Genomic DNA, 23,648 nt, shown 5'->3' with positions numbered 1-23,648 from the left:
AGCAGTCAAGTCGTCACTGTGTTCAGAGACACAACACAGTGTTGCTACAGTTTTACAACAGCTCTTCAGGATGGAGGTACGTCTTACATATTTAACCTAGATTTACAACAACCTGACCAGGCTAAAGGAAGGGGAGATGTGAAGGGAGCAACAGAGTTTACAGTCGGTGAAGTTTGATTTTAACGACCTGACAGTAAGCAGATTCACTGTCGTTATTGTTGTTGTTTTTCTGAAAAAATACGTATAAAGGCGATGCAAATTGATAGCTCTTTATTTGATTCAGTCACAAAAGCAAACTTAAATAATATGTTTGATATTCGACGGGCAGTAGTGCTTTAAGTTGGCAGGAAAACTTTGAAGTAAGGTTTCCGGTTTCGGCTTCTGCACTACAAAATAAAAGCTCGTCATCAAATAAATAAACCATGACCCTCATACATTTCTGTGTTTCGCATCGTAAGTTAAAATTAAGGGCCTCAGCTCATACTGTAAATTTGTTATGGAAGTCATCTTTGAGTATGCATTTGTACAAAAATAGTAAACTCTGTTATCAGATGTGAGTAGGCCTACATTTAAAAAAAAAAAAAAAAAAGTCTACCTGTAGGCTGCCTTCCTTATTCAGCTCAGTTCAGTTCAGTAAATTATTACTGTCATTCTCAATATACAGCAGCATACAGTGAACAAAATGTAATTACTCACAAATCCACGTGTCAGTAAAGAACATAAATGGCAAACAAGACAGTCAACATGGACAGGACAAGAGATGCACCATGTTGGTGTTTTTTTTGTGATGACCCACCAGCAGGTTGGCCGATTCTGTTCTGTTCTGTTCTATTCCGTTCATTTTAAAGCTGATATCGGCAGATACCAATGACATGCCGATGTTATTGTGCATCCCTTAAAAGGACAACATTAAAGTGCAATGAAGTGCATTGGGAATACTCATAAGTAATACTGATACTCTTACTTGTGTATTTTCATTTTATGCCACTTTATACTTCTACTCCACCACATGTCAGTGGGAAATACTTAATTACTTAAAAAAGAAAAAAAAAAGCTTCTCGTTGCTTAAGTTCCAGCCAAGGTCTTATTTCTCCCTCTAAACTTTTCAAATGGTTTCTTTTATATAATTACTTGAGGCCTTAAGAGTTAAAAAAAATTACAAAAAGCAAAGATTAGAGAAGCCTAAAATTTATAAAAACAAAAACCCTGATAGTTTGTGGCATTTTTACTTCTTGTCTCCTCATTTTGCATTTCTCCATTTGAGTTTACAGTCAACACAAGTGTATCAGCCACTAGACAGTAATTAAAGGAATACTTCATCCACAAAATCACCATTTGTACATCAGTAACTCACTGCATGTTACCTTGAATTCATTAAGAAAACTGTGTTTTTCTCACATGCCTTCATGGTGAATGGAAAATCCTAAAAAGGCACACATTCTTCATGAATTGAAGTAAATGGGGACCACAACAGCAAAACTGTGTCAAAACATCTGTTTACAAACTCTCACACAATTCATGCAGTATCATCCAAGTCTATTTATCCAATCATATGCTCAGTGCCTTCCAAACACATGCATTTTTACTAAAACATTATCAATGAATGCACGTCAGTACCAACAGTCATATGCACAGATAAGTTGCGTGTCTTGGCATGTGCATGTGTTTGAGCTCCACTTGAGCAGAATTTAGCTCACTGTGCATAACGGTGTTGTGTGTTTTATATTGTAACGTTTTAGGAAAAATGCATGCATTTGAGAAGTACTGAGCAGACAAACAAGCAGCAACCTCCATGGCTGAGAAATGAAGCCAACACGGAAGTGCCACAAACTTAGAATGGCCACTTGAGGCTGACTCCAGAAGCCAGTAAATCCCAACAGACCCCCATGTTAAAATACCCCACTTTACAACAGAAATAAACATGTTGTCAGCCTGGTGCAGAATGCGATTTTGGTCTCCATAGCTAATTTAAACATTCATGACAACCATACAGGGGGTGAATTTTTATATAAGTCACCCCCTAACAGTTTATTAAGGCTTAAAGTTAGGCATAAATAAATGTGGGCCACTTTGAGTAACAGGCTCAGTCAGATCCACCCCTCGGTCACAGCTTTAGCCTCTCACCCAAAATTAGTCACTTCTGGCTCCAAAAAAACAAGATGGACACAGCCACAATACAGAACTCAAGGCTTCAAAATGGCAGTCCACAAACCAACAGGTGACATCACCGTAGCTACGTCCGTTATTTTTACAGTCTGTGCATACGACTGCATAAATGAGACTTGGATTATTCCTCACAAGTTGTGTTAGAGTTTGTTAACAGATGTTTTGATACAGTTTTGCTTTTGTTAAATGCAGTACCAGTATACTTCAATATTTAAAAATGTGTTTGCCTTTTTTGGATTCCCCGTTCACGGTGAAGACGTGAGAAAAACTAATTTTTCTTTACAAATTCAAGGTAAGACGCAGTGAGTAATTGATAAACAAATGGTCACTTTGCAGGTGAAGTATTCTTTTAATGTCCATTCACTCTTGTGCTGTGCAACACTTCAGTGAAACAGACTTTGAAACAACGTTCTAATGCAGAGTTTGGCTTTTTATGAAAATCATTATTGCTCTTGAGTAATCATTCAAGCTCCATTATGATGTACCATGCTGCATTTAGATGGCGGTATGTAGCCAATAGCTAACCTCAGCTGTCATGTCTTGTTGCAGTTTATCACTGACATCACCGTCATCATTGATGCAGCACATTACAAAGACAATGGAAGATTAATGAAGATTCTTCAATCTTACAGTCCTGAGAAAAAAGCTTCCTGCTACATAGTGAGAGGAACCTCCTATGAGGAGGTGGAGAACCTTTCAGTCAAACTGTCAGCTGGGAGGTATCACTCCAGTCCTGTCACACGTAGACGAACCAGTCTGCGAGATGCTTCACCCCATGTCAAACCTGTGGATGTATCCAGCTTTGTTATGGCCTACATTGAGCAAAATTGTTCCAGAGAACTAAAGAAAATTCAAGGGAACAGTTTTGTCATTGAAACACAGCCTAACCTCAGAGCAGGACACAATAAACCCAACAGCACAGTACGGGTAACTTTCAGACCACAACCTGTCTCCTTTGACCGGGTTCACGGGGACTTTGTCAGACAGCGATTCATCACATTCTACCAGAGAACTGCCTCTGACCTGCAGGTCACATCTGTCCCTGTGAGTCCACATGAGCACAAAGACCTGCAGCAGATTTTTCCACACCTCCTCTTTAAACCCAGTCACAACAGATCTGAAGTCACAGTGACTGGACCTTTTGTGCATGTTGCTAAATTGAAAGAGTTCCTTTCACAAAATACACTGAGCTCAAGAAAGAGTTCAGTGAAAAAAAGTCCAGCGGACACTCCAAGCAGCAGAACCTCAGGTCCTTCACCTGCACACAGCAAAGATCCTGAAGGAGAATCATGTCCAATCTGTATGGAACAGATAGTCACCACAGAGAAAGAGACTCTGCGGTGCAAGCACTCATTCTGCAGAAGCTGTCTGAAAACAGCCTTTGACTACAAGCCTGTGTGCCCGACATGTGGAGAGTTATATGGCATTTTGACAGGAACACAACCTGATGGAGGCAGAATGGATGTCACCGAAAGCTCTTCATCTCTGCCTGGATATGAGAAGTATGGAACAATAACAATTCGCTATTACGTTCCAAGTGGCATCCAAAAGGTAAGACTACTGATACAACACTGACCTATTCACTCCCCACCTTGGAAACAGTAAATAAACTCAACTTAAGGTACTCACTTTTCCATGAGATTTCACTTACATCTGACAGTGTACATGAGTGAATGGAGTTATCTCAGTTGTCGTTACTGATGAATGGAACTTTGGTTACATGATAACAGGGGATCATCAGGGGGGATCAACTGGAACCACCAGAAGCATCCCAGTGAGACTCTTACATGGCCTGACTGTCAGAGTATCCAGTCTAGAGCTGTCAAACTCATTTTAGTTCATGGACCACATACAGTCCAATTTGACCTCAAGGGGGCCAGACTAGTAAAACCATAACATAATAATCTATAAATAACAACTCCTTCAAAATGTGCCCTTTCTTTGAGTGTAAAGAAGTACAAGTACATTCTGAAAACTTTGTCAACATCAGTTTTACCTCATACGATAAAGTTTTCAGTCTGGTTTTCTGACTTTAATCATTTTTATTGCAGTAAAATGTGATACAAGGCAAACAGACTTACCAACATCATCATAAAAGCCTGTTAGAAATGCTGCATACACCTGACAGACTGAACTGTTGGAAGATTTAACGCCCTGTGCGAAGACAGATAAAGCGCATCAGTGAAACACTTTACACACAGGTATCCTGCGAACTAAATCTCAACAGAAAAGTTGTCTACTACAACCACAATCCCCCATTCTTGTGTTGCAGTTTGCATGAGGTCTGCAATGTTTGCTGCAATGTGACTTTCATGTACTGCGCTAGTTTGGAAAATGTGAGACAGCAGTTGCCAGTCCTCTGTGAGATAAAGTGCCGTTATAGTCACGTATTTCCCCTGACCTTGAAGTCCCGGTGTCACAAGTTAATGCCACTGTTCCTGCTGTTGTCAAAGATTCCTCGAATTTATACTTCACTTCTCTGTAGAGCTTGGGTATGGCTGTGTCGGCGAAAAAATGTCTGGACAGAGTCACATACCTGGGTTCCAGTGTTTTTAGCATGCAACAAAACCCTTCGTTTTCAACACAGGCCCAAGGCATAAGCGAACTAAGCACCTGCTTAGGGTCCTGTGACCACTAGGGGGCTTCCAAGAGCAATTAACTTAAAAAAAAAATAAAAGTAGGCCTAATTCATTATTTTTTTCCATGTGTGAGTGATGATGATTCATATATTATCAAATGTACGTTCTTGTACAAAAAGACAATATTATGTTAACAGAGTGTAGTTTCCTACTGCCTCGCTGCTCTAAATGTCAGAGCTCCGCTAGTAACGTGTTTGCATCCAGCCGTGCAGTGCACACTGCGCATCCAAGGAGCTAGGAGCAGGTGGAAGGCCTTATAATGTCGCAAAAAAGGACATACCCTTCAGGGGCGGAACAACCTGATCTCACAGAAATACGTGAAATGACCACGACCTCTTAACACCGCATTCCGTGGTGGCAGCACGTAATGGGTTGAAATTATGTGCTGCCACCACGAAAACAATGCCAATGTAAAGTCAATTAGGGTCCTCTCCCGTGGTGGACACACGGATTTCCTGATTCAATCACGTCACGTCAACCTCGTTTTCTTCAATGATATCTTTAACATTCCTGTACACACACAAAAACGCGGAAGTGTTCTTGATATTAAAACGGCAAATATATTCCTCTGTTATAATTTCCCACCAATAATAATAATAATGATAATAACGTGATAGTTCAGCTGTTCTAGATATTTGTTATAGCCTATTCAAATATTCAATCACAAAAACGCCGTTTCTAGAGAACTTGCTAAAATATCTGAAATGAACCATCATGCCTACTTTTTCTTAACATATTTCATCTAGGTGCAGTGTTATTACTAGTTCAGCTTTACTAGACATTTGATATATTAAGTAGATGTATCTTTTTACAACCCTATTTTACAAGCCGCAAACGAACCTACTGTCCCAAAAACGCCGTTTTTAGAGTACTATTTAAAATAACTAGGATTAGCCAACATCCTTGCTTTTTTTCTTAACATATTTCATCTAGGTGCAGTGTAATAACTACTTCGGCTTTACTTGATATTTGATATATTCAGTAGATGTATCTTTTTACAACCCTATTTTACAAGCCGCAAACGAACCTACTGTCCCAAAAACGCTGTTTCTAGTGTATTAGCTAAAATATCGAAAATTAGCCAACATCTTTACTTTTTCTTACCATAGTTCATCTAGGTGGAGTGTAATAACTAGTTCGGCTTTACTTGATATTAGATATATTCAGTAGATATATCTTTTTACAACCCTATTTAGAACCCTACTTTGCAAATCAGAAGAACTACAACTATGTTGCTGATATGTATCAAACTGCATGGCGCAGTCCCAAGGAATTGTAGTTTTTTAAAAATCTAAGTGTTTTTCCCAGATTTGGAAGTTGTAAATACTGAATTGAGAGTACAGTGTGGACTTTAAGGGGATGGTAAACACATTTGTGAAATCAGATTTTAAATATCTAATTTCTAAATGGGTGAAAATTAATTTTATCCATATTTTATCCATATCTGACAGCACCCTCAGTTGTTGACTACACTCACATGATAGCTGAGGTCAAGAGCTCTCTATAACAGTTGGTCCCATGTCTGTACACCTTTAGTTGCTGAGTTATAAGCCCTCAAACATGCACTGAGGTCAAGGTTTAAAGGTCAATGGCTGAAAGCAGGAGCCATGTAGAATCTTCATACTGACATATGTTACTCTCCAGGTTGAGACCTTTCCAATGATGTATTTGGTTTAGCTCTACGACAAAGTTTAGATTTTTTCATTTTTTGGACACAAGCCATGCCAGGTGTAGTTTCAGAGAGCACTTCGAAGGCCCAGTGTATTAAAATGAGTTTTGTTTGTTTCTTTGCTTGTTTTTTTCTTTTTTACTGTAGATAGTTACTAACATGAGTCATCCTCAGACAATACAATACTACTAAAAAGTAAAACCAATAATAACAATAATGAAATAAGCAAAAATAATATTAAAATCATATTGAAATTTTAAAATCTATTTACAGAGTGGAATGGTAGCCTAATAGATAACTTAGATAATATTTATTATTGTTTAGACACTTTACTATTTAGCCTATTATTGTATTTACTTTTAGCATGTTCTACTTTTGAGTAATTTCCGAGAAGTTATGATAAAAAAAAATAAGAAATGACAGACTATAGGAGACAACCTCTTCAGTGTCTCACGTCAATTAATTAACACTATTTGTCGGCTTTTTATAATGCCTTTTTTTTTTTTGCTGCTGTCTCCAGTTGAGAGTGGTGATTTGCTAAATACATTCTACAATAATAATTAGATTAACATTTGGTCTATAATATTGTTGGCTATATTACACGTTTTAATTAAAAAAACGGAAGAATAAAAGAAATAAACACCAAAATAATTACTTTTTTTTTATTGATACTCCTCTCTGACACACACACACACACACACACACACACACACACACACACATTGAACACGCGATTGAATGAATGAATGAACATTGGAAGTGGTTCAGCCACAGTCACATTGAGATTACATTTGTTTTTTATTACTAACAAAATGTTTTATATTGACTGTATGAATGGTTTCGTTTTCAAATAAATATTTGGAAACGAAAATATGCTTTGGTGTACTTTTACAGAGTTTTGCAATATGTAGCGGCGCTGGCTTGGGGTCCGCTCTCCCCTGGTGGAAGGGCAGGGTGGCCGGGTTGCCAGGGGCAGACGGCTCCATGTGATGGTGTTTCCTCTCTGGTTCTTCTGTGCTTTTATCTTCTTATTTATTTAGGTATTTATTAGTGGCGTTTGGATTCAGTTACGGCAGACGGATGGCAATCTGAAATGGTATTAAGCCCACAGACGGCAGAGAGCAGCTACAAAACAGTAGTGGAATGCGCCCCATCTGCCCACAGTACAATGCTCTTAAAGCTCTACGCTGTCAAAAGCTGGCAAAATACATTTATTTTATTTTATGGCCTTGACATTAACCTGTCATATTGTTGAGTTATCAAGGACACTTCCGCGTTTTTGTGTGTGTACAGGAATGTTAAAGATATCATTGAGGAAAACGAGGTTGACGTGACGTGATTGAATTAGGGAATCCGTGTGTCCACCACGGGAGAGGACCCTAATTGACTTTACATTGGCATTGTTTTCATGGTGGCAGCACATAATTTCAACCCATTACGTGCTGCCACCACGGAATGCGGTGTTAAGAGGTCGTGGTCATTTCACGTATTTCTGTGAGATCAGGTTGGGGCGGAAAAAAGAAAAAGGAAGAAAGGAAGAGGAGAAAAACGACAAGATAAAGGTATGTTTGCATGTCTTGGTAATGTAATGTTTGGTGTCGAGGAGATTTTGAAAAGTTTCCTCAAATTAGGAAAGTCCCTAATTATTGTTGATATATTGTTCCAACTACATTAGCCTATAAGAGCAAATTAGCTAGCTAACGTCAGTACAAAACTAGACAAATTTCTCTTTTAACCGGTAGGTTAGATAGCTTACTATTCAAGCTAACGTTTTTGTGTTTGTGTATGAATAAGTTGATTCACATATATTTATATATATATATACATACATATATATATTCTGGGTCGCTTTTTGGCATCAGAACGTTTTTGATAATGTTTGATAGCAAATGTTAACAAACGTTAATTACAAACGCGGTGACGTTTGCTAGCAGTATGTTTTTGCATTAATGAATTAACTTAGTTAACTTATAGTTTGAGATATGTTGTTTGCAACTGTTTACTTAAGAGCATAGTAATTTATGTGAATAAATAATCATATTCCTTTTACATTAACTCCCTATTATGCTCATAAGTTATATGAAACTTCCCCAGGAGCACTGTTAAAGTATTTTGGAGGAGGCACTGACTCAGCTCAGGGGCAGTCCACCTCCTCAGGCTCAGCCAAGGCTAATGAATCAGGTGAGGGAAAATCTGTCACCATATTTAATTTCTCGTCAAATTATCTCATTAAGATATACTAATATAAGATATAATCACATGACAAGGGACATGTTTTTCATCTTAGGTCCATCTCCATCCTCTGCTCCATCCACTGTGCCCACTGTCTCCTCTATGTCTGCTGCAACCTCAGTTGTACTGGTAACAAAAACAGCCTTTGTAATTGCTCAGTGTAGAACATTCTGAGATGAATAATTTTCAATATAAGACATAATCATACGAAAAGGGACATGTTTTTCTGACAAATGCATATTATTTCAAAACTTCTCAAGCAATTTTCAGTTATTCCACTGGCAGATTGTTTTCTTATTTCAAGCTATAGCTGTACTATTTTTGTTTAGAAAATAAGCAGCATCATTTCAAGTGTAATGTGACATCTAACACGACTAGCTTTTGTTGTTGTTTTTCATTTTAGGTCCATCTCCAGCCTTCACTCCATCCACTGTGCCCACTGTCCCCTCTGTGTTGCAGTTTATTTAAAACAAAAAATAATAAAGCAGATTGTGTTTACAGTAAATGGTTTATTTTGTTACTTTTAGTTGGCCTAGATGACATTTGGTATCCCACTTAGTACTATATCACTTTGAGTATTAAGTGTAAATCAACCCCAGGCTACTCTTGTAGCTGAATTTGCTACCATTTCAGATTAAAAACCATAAATGGGTAAACATGCCAGGCTGTTCTTTGAGGTTTTATGTATTGATTCTCTGTGTGACCAGTAGGGGGAGTTGCTGACTTTGCCAAATATTAACTGAAAGATTTTTCTGCAAGAGCATATACCAAGAGCATGGCATAGGGCAGGGGGTGTCCTCATTCCTAAGGAGAAGGAGTCTGTGGACCTTAGCCAGTTCCAGATGATTTCTCTTTTGAATGTAGAGGGGAAGATTTTCTTTAGTGTAGTTGTGCAGAGATTAGCTAGCTACTTAGAAAGGAATGGCTTAATAGATACCATGGTGCAGAAGGCAGGAATACCAGGTTTTTCAGGGTGTTTAGAGCATACTAGCATGATCTGTCACCAGATTCAGGCAGCGAAGATTAACAAAAGGGACCTGCATGTAATATTTTTAGATCTTGCAAATGCGTTTGGTTCAGTACCGCATAGCCTCAATTAGATTCAGAGTGCCTCAGGTAGTTGTCATTTTAGTGCAAGCATACTTTCAGGATATTAGGTTGTGTCTAAGTACGGCAGGTTTCACAACAGGTTGGCAGAGGCTAGAAATAGTCATTATGGCAGGGTGTACAATTTCTCCATTAGCATTTACTATGGTGATGGAAGTAATCATCAGGGCTTCTAAGTGGGTGGTAGGTGGATAGAGATGGCAGAACGGGTTGCATCTTCCACCAGTTAGGGCTTACATGGATGACATGACACTGGTGACCACAACAATGCCATGTACAAAAAGGCTACTAGAGAAGGTAAATAAGAACCTCAAGTGGGCCAGCATGAAGATCAAGCCTAGTAAGTGTAGAAGCATCTCGATACGTAGAGGGAAGTTCAGTGATAGGACGTTTGTCATAGATGATGAGGAAATCCCAACAATTAGGGAAAAGTCAGTAAATAGCGGAGGTAGGTGGTACAATGTAGAGTTGAATGATAAGGAACAGGTGGTGAAATTTAGAAAAGATGTGGCAGAAGGATTGGATAGAATAGATAAATCAGAACTTCCAGGAAAGTTGAAGTTGTGGTGTTTGCAATTTGGGCTATATCCTAGGTTAATGTGGCCATTGTCAATTTATGAAATTCCAATATCCATTGTGGAGAGAATTGAAAGGTCAGTTAGCTCCTATATTAGGAAGTGGTTGGGTGCTCCTAGGTGCCTAAGTAGTGTTGCATTGTATGGAAAAGGGATACTTCAGCTGCCAGTATCTAGTTTAACAGAGGAATTTAAATGTACCAAGGTCAGGACAGAGATCTTGTTATCTGGGAGTAAGGACGTGGTAGTTAGGAGTGTGGTTCCAAATCCAACCAAGGGGAGGAAGTGGAACCCAAGATCGGCAGTTCAGGAGGCAGAGGCAGCTCTTAGGCATGCAGAGATTGTAGGTAATGTTCAGTTTGGCCAGGGAGGCCTGGGGCTTGGCTCAGGCAAACCGGTATGGAATAAAGTAGGGATCGACCAATAATCGGCACTGCCGATATTCAGCATTTTTATGATAATCAGCATCGGCCGTTTTTTCCACCGATAGCCGATAAAATATGTTTATTTTAATTAAAATACGCTCCTTTGGCTCTCATGCAGCCATCTCTCTCTGCCTGTCTGCCAGAAGTCTCCACTCTGTGCTGTGTAACAAATGTCCCGCCTACAGCCTCCACTGATTGGCTACACAGCACAAGTGAGTGACAGCCAATCAACACTGAAGGTAGCGGCACAGAGAGAGAGGAGGAGAGAGAGGACTGCTCCGTGAAGCAGCAGTGTGATGTTTGAAGGTAAGGCAACAGAAAATGTCGAAGTTGCAATAAGAAATCCTCTATGCTGAAGTTTTAAAGACTAGAAACTATGTTGACATGGACTGTGTGTGTGTGTGTGTGTGTGTGTGTGTGTGTGTGTGTATGCGTGCGCGCGTGTGTCTGTGTACATGCACGCTACCTTCAGCAACTGATGTGAAGTTGTTTTGTAGGCTTCATTAGTTCATTTAGACATGCATTTAAAAAGTATAGAAGAATGTCAATTAAATTTACTTGGCATTAAAGTAAAAGTACTCATTTTGCTGAAAAAATGAAATGTGACTGGTATATTAAATACATGTAATTACAAATTACTTTAATAAAAATAAGTCTGGTAACCACTGAAAATTTAATCTTTATTTATAAACTAATTATGCTATTTGATGTAAAAAAAAAAAAAAATAAATAAATAAATAAATAATAATAATAATCTGAAAAGTAATAACTACTAAAGCTATCAATAAATGAAGTGAGCCAAGGTTCCTGTTCCTGCCACCCTCTTTATTGGTTTGCACTTAATCAGGCTGGATCAGATTTACCTGAGAGAGAACATAAGACATCATTAATTAACTGTTATTCATATATCATAAGAGTAGAAAGTAAGTAAAACAATTCTCTATTAAATATAGTGGAGTGGAAGTGAAGTAGCATCAAATGGAAAAATAAAGTACAAGTACCTTAAAAATGATCCTTTAGTAAAGTACTTAAGTAAATGTTTCTTTCCACTACTGTATTTAAAGAATTGAAACCAACTAGAGACTTTCCAAAGCTGTTTTGCTATAATAAATTAAGTATATTTATATTGTATATACATTTTTGCTTTTTAACTCACTCTTTCTTTATGTCTGTCTTTTTCTAAATCCTCATTACAGATGGATGGATCAAAGAGGAGGAACAAACCCCAGGAAAGGCAGTGTGTAATACCTGCAAAGAAAATGTCAGCATGGGAAGAGGAACAAGGGCAAAAATGTTTTAATACTTCAAACCTGTGGTCCCGTCTTAGGATCCACCACAGTGACTTGTATGCAACTGCACAGTCACAGCTGGGGACAACAACTTCATCTCAGGCAGGGACAACAACTTTATCTCAGTCTGTAGTACAAGACCTGTTTCAAAAACAAAGAATGTGGACAAATTCAGATCAACGATCCAAACTGATTGACAAACTAATAACAGAAATGATAATCACTGACAACCAGCCATTCACAGTTGTCTCTGATGTTGGTTTTAAGCGCCTCATGGGAGCAGCAGCACCACAATACTCACTGAAAAGTGAGAAGTACTACTGCACTGAAATGCTCCCAGAAGTTCACCAAGAGGTAGTTGAGAAGGTAAAAGCCCTGATCCAACCAGGGAATGCTGGCCATGCACCCTCTTTCACTACAGACTGCTGGTCTGGATCCACAGAGCCTCACATGTCACTTCACTGACAATGAATGGAACAGAAAGCAGGTTGTTTTGAACACAAAGGTAATGCATTGATCCCACACGGGGGGAATACATCAGACAGACATTCCTAGGCATGCTTCATGATTGGAACATAAACAAAGACCGTGTCACACTTGTGCCTCGAGACAGCGGAGCAAATATGGTGAAAGGAATGAGGCTCGCTGAACTTCCAGATCTCAGCTGCACAGCGCACTCTTTGCAACTCGTGGTGAATGATGGTCTGTCAAGTCAAAGGGCAGTTACAGATATCATTGCAATCATCAAGAAGTGTGCCACCCATTTCCACCACTCGATTCTTGCCAAGCAACGTTTGAAGGACATTCAGAAGAACCTTGGCCTGCCACAATACAACCTAGTCCAGGCTGTTCCAACAAGATGGAACTCAACGCTCCACATGCTGCAAAGAGCGCTGGAGCAAAAGCATGCTCTTAACATCTACGCTGGTGAGCATGGAGGATTTGCATATCCTATTGCTTACCAGTGGGACATTGTGTCCAATTTGGTCGAGACTCTCATCCCAATAGAGGAAGTGACACTAGAGGTAAGCTCTAACAGTGCATCAGCATCCTGCATTATTCCCTGTCTGGCCGTGCTGAAGATGCTACTTCAAGATGGTGGGCCCTCGACACAAGGCATCGGAACACTCATGCAAGCCATGAGGGAGAGCTTGATCAAATGCTTCTCAAAATTAGAAGACATGAAATCTGTGGTGCTGGCATGTCTCCTAGATCCTTGTTACAAGAATCATGCATTCTCCTCTGACATTACGTTGTCCAAGGCCAAAGAATGGCTGAATGAGGATGTGGAAAGTGCGGCAAAACAGAGCAGTCAACAAGAACATGCTGCTACAGAGGAAGCCATTATGGAGGTGACTGCTGCAGAAGTGGTAAGTGACGAAGAGGAAGCTGCTGCCGAAGAGAGTGGGACCCATGAAAGTGACAGGAGAACCACCAAAAGGCAACGGAGAGAAGACGAAGAGACATCCTGTATTCACCGTATTGATGAGATGTTCAGTTCTCTGCCAGGACCCCACACTGGTGAGCCGTTGGCCAAGGTCAGCCTTGATGATGAGTTACAACTGTACCTCAAGGAGCCAGTGATTGACAGGCGTAAGGAGGATCCACTCCAGTAGTGGAAACAAAATGAAGGCCGCTTCAAGCTACTTACCACACAAGCAAGAAAGTTTCTTTGCTCACCACCCTCTTCTGTTCCGAGCGAGTGTGTCTTCAGTGAAGTCTCTGCAATTTATGAGAAGAACAGAAGCCGTCTCACAGGAGAGCATGCTGAGCAGCTCTGCTTTCTGCACCACAATCTGGTGATATTGGATTGGGCCTACTAACTGAGACTCAAATTTCAGAACTGTACAATACAGTTCAATTTTTACTTTATTGATTTTATACAAATTCAGGGAGCTATTTTATTTATTTCAGTGATCTTTTATAAATGCTGCTAGAATGTCCCTGCACTTTTTGTCTTTAGGTAATTTAACATATTGCTTAAAGGCATTTCAAGTGAGATTTGTATTCGAGTTTAACAGGAAATGTCTCACAGGAGAGCATACTGAGCAGCTCTGCTATCTGTGCTACAATCTGGTGCTACTGGATTGGGACTAATAGCTGAGACTCAAATTTCAGTACTACAGTTCATTGTTTACTTTATTGATTTTATACAAATTCAGGGAGCTATTTTATTTATTTCAGTGAACTTTTATAAATGCTGCTAGAACATCCCTGAACGTTTTGTTTTTAGATAATTTAACTTATTGCCGAGACTCAAATTTCAGTACTGTACAGTTCAGTTTTTACTTTGATCTTATAAAAAAAATCAGGGAGCCATTTCATTTTCAGTGAACTTTAAGAGATCTCTGCACTTTTTGTTTTTTACATAATAAAACAACCAACCATTTCAACCAAGATTTGCGTCAGAGTTTGTGTTATTCTACAAAAGTTTAAGGTCTTTTATCACAGATTTTCAGTGTATAAAAACAAACAAACAGTATACTGTTTTTTTTTAGTCTAATCCCAGGTGTGTTATTCTAAATTTTGACACCAAAATTGTAATTTTTACTGCAAATGAATATCGGTTCTAAATATCGGTTATCGGTTTCCTTGACTACTAATAATTGGTATCTGCCCTAAAAAAACCCATATCGGTCGATCCCTAGAATAAAGCAGGTCTCAAAGATAAAAGAAAGCTGATCGTGGAACAGATACGTAGACAGGAGGAGATAGTAAGGGGTGCAAAGGTAGTGGCCCAGGCTAAACAGGGACAGTGGAGAAGAGGAAGCTTAGTTGGAGGGACCTTTGGAGTATGGAGGAGAATTGCATTACATTCCTGGTAGGGGCTACATATGATGTGCTGCCAACCCCCCAGAACCTAAAACTGTGGGTAAATGAGGACCCATCATGCCCAGTGTGTTCAGGTACCGCAACCTTAAAGCATATTTTGTAAGGCTGTAAAGTTAGCTTGTCACAAGGCCGATATACATGGCGACATAACCAGGTGATGAAATGTTTAGCTGCAGGCATCGAAGGGAAACGAAGACAGGTGAATTCAGAAGGTGTTAAAAATAGGAGTTTAGTAATTCAGTTTGTCCGTGAGGGAGAGAAATACAGAAGGGATAAGTTAGTAAGGAGGCAAGGGTGTGGCCACCTAGAAGGTGCTTGTGATTGGGAAATGCAAGTAGATTTAGGGGGAAAGCTTGTTGTTCCCCAGGAAATAGTTTGTACCAAGCAGATGCCTGACATAGTGTTGTGGTCAGTGAGTCAACGGATAGTTTATTTCATTGAGCTGACAGTTCCTTGGGAAGACTCAGTGCAAGAAGCCTATGAAAGGAAAAAGCTTAGATATGCAGACTTAGGAGCAGAAGCTGAGCAGAGAGGATGGAAAACTAGGATTTGTCCAGTGGAAATGGGGTGTAGGGGATTCATAGCAATATCAGCTGTCTCGCTCCTGGGAGAACTCGGAGTGCGGGGACAGAGTTTGAGGAAGACAGTGAAGGAAATGTCAGATGAAGCAGTTAGATGTAGTCAATGGATCTTGAAGCGAAGAAATAATGTCAGTTGGGGGCCAGCAGGGGGAACTACTAAGCAGGGTACATAACTCCTTGAGATCAGGTGGAGAGATCCACTTCCTCTCCAGGAAGGAAATCCAGGAAGAGGAAGGTTATTTAAGTGAGGGAGTGGCCTATTTGAATCCATTTTGTTTGAGACCATGTTGCAAGGTGAGTGTGTTTGCTGATCCTGTAAGTTTATTTATCTCCTTTAACTTTAGCTTATATTGTAGTTATGCTATTTAGCGTGTGAAATAGAGCATGGTGAATGTGCTAGGAAAGGTAATATCAGCTCTGCTTCTACCTGGAGCTTGCATGTACGGAGCCTGGGTTTGGTTGAAGGTGGCGGTGCTGTTTGGGCTGAGAAAGCCATGTGTAAGTAAGGTAAAGGAAGTTATTGGGTTGGTGCGGGGAGCAGTGAGACCTGGCATTGGGGGAGTGTCTCTGGGACACCAGAGATCACTGTCTAGCCTCCTGGAGGTGTCGTGGGACCAACTAGACAAAACACTGGTGAAAGGAGGTTCCCACCAGATGACCCTAAAGACATGTTAGTTATCACTGCTCACTGGTCTGTATAGTTAAGCCTTGCCATAATAGCTTATCATAGGGCTTAGGAGGTTATTCACTGAGTGCTGATCCTTTCTCTAGAGCACAAACTTCTTGTGTTTATTTGAATGCAAGTTTGCAAATCTTTTGTCTGCTTCCATGGCCTTAATCACTGTGGATTACAATCTCTACAACAAAAAGTTCTCACATCTAGTTTTACAAGTGTATCCGTAATGACAGAGTAGGACATGAAATAAGTTATAGTAGTCCAACCTGTAGCTACTTTAATTGGGATGGTACATACATGTAAGATCAATAGAAGCTGAATAAAAGTCTTCTAACAGCAAGACAGAATATTTGGTAATGCTGTGCTACTAAGCTTCTTGTTTGTTTTTATTCGTAATGAATTTGTTTGAGATGAGCACACTTTCAGGTAGCAAACAGAATGTTAATAAAGACACAAAATCCTCAAATGTTCTCGCTAAATGTTTCCACTTCTACCAGATTGGAAACTTCTTTTTCAAGGGAGACCTGAGCAAGGGGGCAACAGAAAAAGCTGTAGAAAAAAGCTATACAGATCAGGCAGAGGTAACACAACACTAAAAGGCAGATAACAATATTAAAAAGGCTAGAATGAACTAAGAACAGAGACAATCAACAAATGAGTTATTTACCATCAAATTTACAATAGTCTTAAATGTACAATATGCAGTTTTCTGCTGCTAGGCATCTGTCAATCAAAACAATAACAAAAGGTGGAGCACTGCCATCACTGCTGTCAGTTTCTCCTGGTTTCACTGGTTCCTGATTCTTTCAGTGTTTATTGTTCAGGAGGTTTTTCATTGGAATTGAATTATCTGCAGAGGTCTCTTTCTTTCCAAAACAAAAAGACCGGGTGATTAAAATCTGTAAAAATACTGAATAAATCACTTTCAAGTGAAAAATCAGTGTTTCTCTCATGCTGTTCTGCTCATTGCAGAGGGACTGCTAGCCCACCACCTCCTAATCTCACCTTTTTTTCTCCAGTATCTAAAGATCCAGATGTTTGATGACTTAAAATCCTTTATCAGGTTAAAACATATTTTTAAAAATGACCAAGATCTGAGAAGTGTATCATAAAAATGTGCCTCAAAACTAGATAAAACGTCAATCTATGAGAGCTTCTTGCAGACAACCTCAACCCTGATGCATGTGCAAAGGGGATATGGCACCACTGACAGATAACAGCGATGAAATGACATGGAGCGTGTTCTTAATTAAAATAACGTATTTCTTTGGGTTTGAAAATTGTCAGAAACATATGGAATAATGTAAGTACACAACTCAACAAAATATGTAACATTGGTTTAGTCTTTTTAAGACATTTTAATAAGGAAAAGCTTCATATTAGCCCATATCTTTAAATTTGGCCAGACGCCAAATTCCTCTATTTAAATTCCATCTGCAGAAGGAACCCAGCAAAGCATGCAGGCCTTGGCTCCCATCTCAGCACATACATTATAAACAGGCTGTATTTTCATCATGTGGAGATCATGTTTTCCTCAAATACAATAAATAATTGGTCACAATAAAGCTACTGTTGATTCCCAGTTACTTGAAAGCCCATTACAACTTTCATCTTGACAAAACATGATTAAGCAGAGAGACCTCTACTGTGTGTCTGCAGGAGGAGCATCCCAACCCTGGTCAGCCGTATGAAGGTGTGTCCCGTACAGCCTACCTTCCAGACTCCCCTGAGGGCAGAAGGATCCTGAAACTGCTGAAGCGAGCCTTCGATCAGAGACTCATCTTCACTGTTGGTCGCTCCACCACCAGTGGCAGGAACAATGTGGTCACATGGAATGATATTCACCACAAAACCTCAACACATGGAGGACCTACTCAGTAAGAACTCTTATTTGGTAACATTACATTGAATTAATGGGTATCACATTATTACCTAATGCACCTGCCGCCCAAATTTGTGCCTATCATGTAATGACAAAAAAATATTTTGTGCACTGTACAATGAACTGGTGTGTATTCAGTGCTTTTTTTACATCTTTGTATTTATGGCAAGAATAATTATTTATGTGACCTAAGTGTAATCATTACTACATAAGTCTGATATAATTTCACAGGGAACACACAACAGGGCCAATGCACACTACTATAACTCATAGGATGTTCACCTGACTGAAAAACTGTCCATATGAAGTGACTGGATTTATGTTATTGTATTTGCAGCTATGGATACCCAGATCCTGATTATCTCAGCCGGGTTCGAGATGAACTGAAAGCCAAAGGAATCGAATGAGTTACTGAGGTTTGTCTAAATATGTAGAGCTAACATGACGTCTTCTAAGGTACAGATTTTTCAAAACTCTGGTTACTGTTTATCAGTTTGAACATGTAAAATGGAGTATTTGCATGCCCATTCTTGATTTGTGCATTGAGCATACACTAGAAACAACAATGGCAGACTACCAGTTTGCTAACGTTTTCTTAGCACTGCTTGATCTAACGACTACTTTAAACTTAAACTTAGTAACGCTACTTCACTTCACGTACAAACTGTACCCAGCGTTTTTGCTCCACCTCAGCATCCATGGTTTAAAGTCCGCCAGAAATGGTGGTTTTGGATCATGCCCAGTCAAACCAGCAGATGGGACACTTTCCAGAGTGGGATTGTTGTCAATGAAAGGTAGAAGAAAAACTTTTGCATGTCAAGTGCATAACTCGCATCTTTGAGTGAGCTACTTTGGCGTAAAATTGAATGAAAGTCAACGGTGATGAGAGCTCCAGTAGGTGTTTTGGAAGAAGGAACGTTAGCCTGTACACTATAGCCCCATCTTTAACAAACACTTTTGGTATTGTAACTTTGGAACCAAAACTAACCCCTCTGACATGATACCTAGACCCTAGGACCGTTAAGTATTTCCACTGCAAACAGTACTCTTAAATGTAGGCGGGGTTGTTATCATTCACTGCTCCATCCAGCTCTCACTGTATTTCCTCATCAGCAGTGACACAGCTGGAAGTCTGCACCTCATTTATTGTTCACTTTCAGAACAAAACAGAACAGGCTGCAGTGAGAGTCTCTCTTGGTGGGATATTTAAAAATAGCAGGTTTGTGCATTTAGTTCTTCTCAGGCAAGCATAAAGGTTTAGTATTGTTGTAGCCCCCAGGAACAATGCTCGCCAATACTTTTTTTTCACCAAGTAAAGATTAGAATATGTCATCCAAGAGAGACAATAAAATCAAATGGAATGGTCAGAGTTGTCATAATGAAATTTAAGGTGTACTGATGGATTCATATCATCAACTCATGCATTGAGTAACATGACAAATAAATGTTCAACCTTTAAAGTTGCTGGCAGTCGGTCTAGTGAATTAAGTTATTTTTTCTTAGTCTACAGCTGCTGCGAGAGGCAGCAAAACATCATTTCATTTTATAGTTATAGTTAACTAATATATGTAAAACTCCATGGTATGAACAGAGGTTACATAAGTTTCAAAACCAGCCAAAACTCAGCCCTAAGCAAAAGTGACTGCAGTGTTTCTAGCTGCACCTTTTAGTACCAGATCTGTGCGCTAGGTACCCCAACAGAGGAGGGGCCAAAAATGCGGTAAAGAACGGTTCCATTGGTACCATCCACAATTCTTCACAGTGGAGACAGAACAAAATGCATACCCAACTGACCTGAACTGTACCAGACTGCTTGATGGAAATGGAGCTATAATTACCTTGCGACAAGGTAGACTGTTGAAGGCAGCTAACACCTGCAAGTGTTTGGCACAGTGGCGTAAGAAAGTTATGACAGGCCCCAGTGCACGCTATCATGCATGATAGCGTGCACTGACACAAGTCTCTATCTGTATCTTGACACAAATAGAGACTTGACACTGGACTACATCAACATACATATTACCCAGCCAGCAATCATCACTGCATACCTGAAAAAAATACCAAAGAAAGTAAGAACTTAATCATTTAATTGAATAGTTTTTTATAGTACATATATAGATTTTATAGCTTATTTACAAAAAGCATATTTAAAAAAATGTAAAGAAAAAAAGAACCATGACGGAGGGTTTGCCTTTATTAGGACATATATAGCAAATGGCACTGTTTAACTTATTTAAGTTACTAATATTCTTTTTGTTATCATTTATCTTTGAAAACAGGTATATTTTCAAGCTGGCAATCTGAATCACTTACAAGGACCGGTTCTTTCTATGGGCCACTCCACCCTAGGGGCCCCAGTGCAATTGTACTGCCTGCACTGTCTGTATTCACGCCGCTGGCTTGGCGTCATTTTTGCATTGTAGTGTGCACAGAGATGTTTTGTAATATTAAAGTGGACGGGATTATTTTTGAAACAGAGGGGGAAATTATCCAAGGATTATGGCACAGAGGACTATGAACGAGGAGGGATACTTAGTGTCATTGTAATGTACTTTGTTATGTACTTTGATGTTCCCCAGTTTTGTTTTTCATCATTTTTTCTTTCTTGTGGCTGTTCTGGCATTATTGTTTGTTGATATTTTTTGTTTTATGTTGGAAATTATCTAATTTGAACTCACTAAATAAACTAAGCACAAAAAGCAAGGAAATTTGTGTGGCAGATTATTTCTTTGTTGTAATAATGCTTCTTGGCAATACATCTTATACCATTGGGAAGCCTGTTTATTTCCCTTTTAAATGGTGCCACATTTGTACAGAATATGCATTTGTGGGATGAGTAACAGAGCTGAGTATGTGGGTTGCACCCATGAAAAATTTGCCAATCTGGATGACTGAAGTCTGAAGAAACCAGACATAGTGGCAATTTAACAATTTATTCATTTAACAAACATGAGCCTCAGTAGCATGTGGAGGAACCATACACAGCCACAACAGCCTGGTACCTCCTCCTCATGCTGGTCACCAGCCTGGTCACACACTGCTGTGGCAAATTTTTCATGGGCACAGCCCACATTTTCAGCTCTGCTGCTCATCCTACAAATGCATGTTCTTTACAAATGTGGCACCACTGAAAAGGGAAATAAACAGGCTTTCCAATGGTATAAGATCTATTGCCAAGAAGCATTTTTACAACAAAGAAATAATCTACTAAACACAAATTTCCTTACTTTTTGTGCTTAGTTTATGTAAAAACTGATTTGAAAAATCAGTCAGTTCTTACTGGCCTGTTGCTGGTTGTTTAAACTTTGTGTGTAAGTGGTCTAATCTGGTGGAGGGACTTCTGGAGTTGGCATTGTATGACACTATTTCACTCCCAGTTGCCACACGGTCACTTCAGTGTACTCTAGAAGTTAAAAAAAAAAAGATAATTCAAGTTTGTATTCTGTCACTTCATTTGGCTCATAGGTTTAAATCCTTTATTGTGTGAAATGTTCATCTGGATAATTTAACATATTTGTGGTCTGTGTTGAGTAGAGAGGTGAAGTCCCTCCCCTTCCAGCGAACCACTATGGGACCACTCTTTTTGGAAAGAATATGCAGCGAGAGACAAATAATTTGACACCTGATGTCTGTCAATTTAAAAGATCAATTTGTAAGTCAAGAAAGTTGCAGTTTGTCATTAAACTTTTGAAGTGAAAGATTGTGTTATTACACAACTAGAAGACTATACATCCAGAATTTGCTTAAGTGACACGCGGGATGTACTCACATAAGCAACGGTCGCTCATTCTTTTGTTTCCCTGCTGATATAAAGACAAGTTGCTGGATAAAACACATCAGGTTCCATTTGTGTATAAAACAGAGCTAAGTCACCTAGCTAGCTAGCAAGCAATGAATGTTAGCTAACATTACTGGTGTTGGTAACATATAATATGTGACACGAAAGATGTAGTTCACTGAGCGGTTCCAAACAAAACTAGTAGTACTTAGACAACCCTTTTAAATATTTTCAGTTTAAATCTTTTAAAGTGGCAAACATCATGAGTGTATGTAATTCACAATTTAAACAAGGTCAAAACTAGTTTTTGTCTCTCACTGTTGACTACTGTGCATGTTTTTTTCCAAAATATGGTCTTATCGGGGACACTGGATAGGGAGGGACTTTGCCTCTCCGTTAAGTGTATATCAGACACTCAGCATACCTCCCGTGAACCTTTCCTTCTGTCACTTACTTGGATTCAGATGTACTGCTGCAGCATTTTGAAAATAAATGTCCTTACTGTTCTCAGACCAGTGTTCTGCTTGTTGACACTTTAAAATGAACATGTGTCAGTACTGTTTGAAATGTTCACTTCACAAATGTTTGACCTTCCTCATTGAAGTGTACATACTTAAAATTACTTATCACACAGTAATAACATAAACTGCATTGAACTTACTGCTTTACAGCAACATTGGCGAATATGCAATCACTGATCATGTGTTCTATATCTGTGATTAAATAAATGGTCAATATGTACAGACTTTTTAAAAATTCTAACTGCATCCACTGGGATTTAGTGAGTGATAAAAAAACAACAAATAAAAACATAAGTCTGGAGTGGTAGGAAACACATTGCATCTTGTGCCAGGGTGAGAGTGGCTATTGTCATGGTGGAATTATTCTCAGAAAACTACAGCCTAGTTGATTTGTATTCCACAATGTTATTAATGTGTCCAACTGGTTATTATGTTGCCAGTAAAACTGGAAAATACAGTATTGACTCAAACATCTAACTAGTTACAAGTAACTAATTACAATAAATGTTATTGTTATCAGTTACTTAGAAAAATATGTAATTTAATTACAGTTACTAATCAAAATGTCAGTGATTACAAAGGGATCACATGGGAATATATTCTGTTTGGTAAAAAAGTTTGTATGTAGAATAAAAGATTCATTCTGTTGCTTTGCATCATTTTTGCCATGTAAGAATGTCTTCTTTTGGACAAGGGCTATTTTCGGAATTTGTTAAGCTTATTGCCCTGCTTAAAACATGTGTTAATTTAATTAATCTAAATAGTTACAATACTTGTTACATTTTAAACAGGGTAACTGGTAGTCTGTAACCATTACATTTCCAAAGTAACCTTATCTACACTTAAAATGACGCCTGAATTTTAAAGTCTTGCAGTGAAGTTGCTGCACTTGTTACTGCTCCTCTAATAATAGTGCAGACTGGCAGGGGAAGTGAACAAACCGTTGAACATCCATATTTTTCTGTCTCCATCAGAAAAAAAATGTCATTATATTTGCCTAAACACCATGACGATTAACATTTCTGATGACATACCAAAGTCTTTGGGGGGGGGGGGGGGGTGTCCCATTTCATAAGTGAAGATTTCAACCAATTCCCCTTATAACTGTTCAGAGGGGCAAAGGGGCACTCAAAAACTAGGGGAAGGAGTAAAAACAAGAAATGGGATTGAGCCTATGACATCATAAAATCAATAAATTAGCATGAGCTAAACCTGAGTCTTCACAAAGGACAAGGACGTGTTCACAACCTTCAAATAAAACTTAAAATCAGTTGTA

General features: G+C 39.0%; 2 protein-coding genes across 3 annotated transcripts; both read left to right on the top strand.

The window, feature by feature from the left end:
• On the top strand, positions 1 to 22,592 carry si:dkey-3h3.3 (uncharacterized protein LOC100144568 homolog). 2 transcript variants are annotated; one of them, XM_049578813.1, is made up of 5 exons: positions 1 to 76; positions 2,716 to 3,717; positions 17,851 to 18,068; positions 18,411 to 18,489; positions 20,353 to 22,592. In XM_049578813.1, exons 1-4 carry the CDS (start codon positions 71 to 73, stop codon positions 18,478 to 18,480), a joined length of 1,296 nt encoding a protein of 431 aa, XP_049434770.1. In that variant the 5' UTR covers positions 1 to 70; the 3' UTR covers positions 18,481 to 18,489; positions 20,353 to 22,592. The 2 variants fall into 2 exon arrangements, with proteins under 2 accessions (XP_049434770.1, XP_049434769.1); XM_049578812.1 differs by having other exon boundaries at positions 18,411 to 22,592.
• LOC125890263 (zinc finger BED domain-containing protein 4-like) lies at positions 8,001 to 17,840 on the top strand. Its single transcript, XM_049578822.1, has 2 exons — positions 8,001 to 11,119; positions 12,010 to 17,840. Exon 2 carries the CDS (start codon positions 12,660 to 12,662, stop codon positions 13,716 to 13,718), a length of 1,059 nt encoding a protein of 352 aa, XP_049434779.1. The 5' UTR covers positions 8,001 to 11,119; positions 12,010 to 12,659; the 3' UTR covers positions 13,719 to 17,840.
• Positions 22,593 to 23,648: the final 1,056 nt, after the last annotated feature.

This window comes from Epinephelus fuscoguttatus, linkage group LG6 (genome assembly GCF_011397635.1).
Source record: "Epinephelus fuscoguttatus linkage group LG6, E.fuscoguttatus.final_Chr_v1".
NCBI lineage: Eukaryota > Metazoa > Chordata > Actinopteri > Perciformes > Serranidae > Epinephelus > Epinephelus fuscoguttatus.
The sequence above is the reverse complement of the archived record's forward strand: the minus strand, read 5'-3'. Positions and strand labels throughout refer to the sequence as shown.

Coding starts and splice junctions, on each gene's coding strand:
- LOC125890263 (XM_049578822.1), top strand. CDS start 12,660: ATGCTTCATGATTGGAACATAAACAAAGACCGTGTCACACTTGTGCCT.
- si:dkey-3h3.3 (XM_049578813.1), top strand. Junction 3,718..17,850: donor TTCCAAGTGGCATCCAAAAG/GTAAGACTACTG, acceptor GTGTGTCTGCAG/GAGGAGCATCCCAACCCTGG. Junction 18,069..18,410: donor ACACATGGAGGACCTACTCA/GTAAGAACTCTT, acceptor TTGTATTTGCAG/CTATGGATACCCAGATCCTG.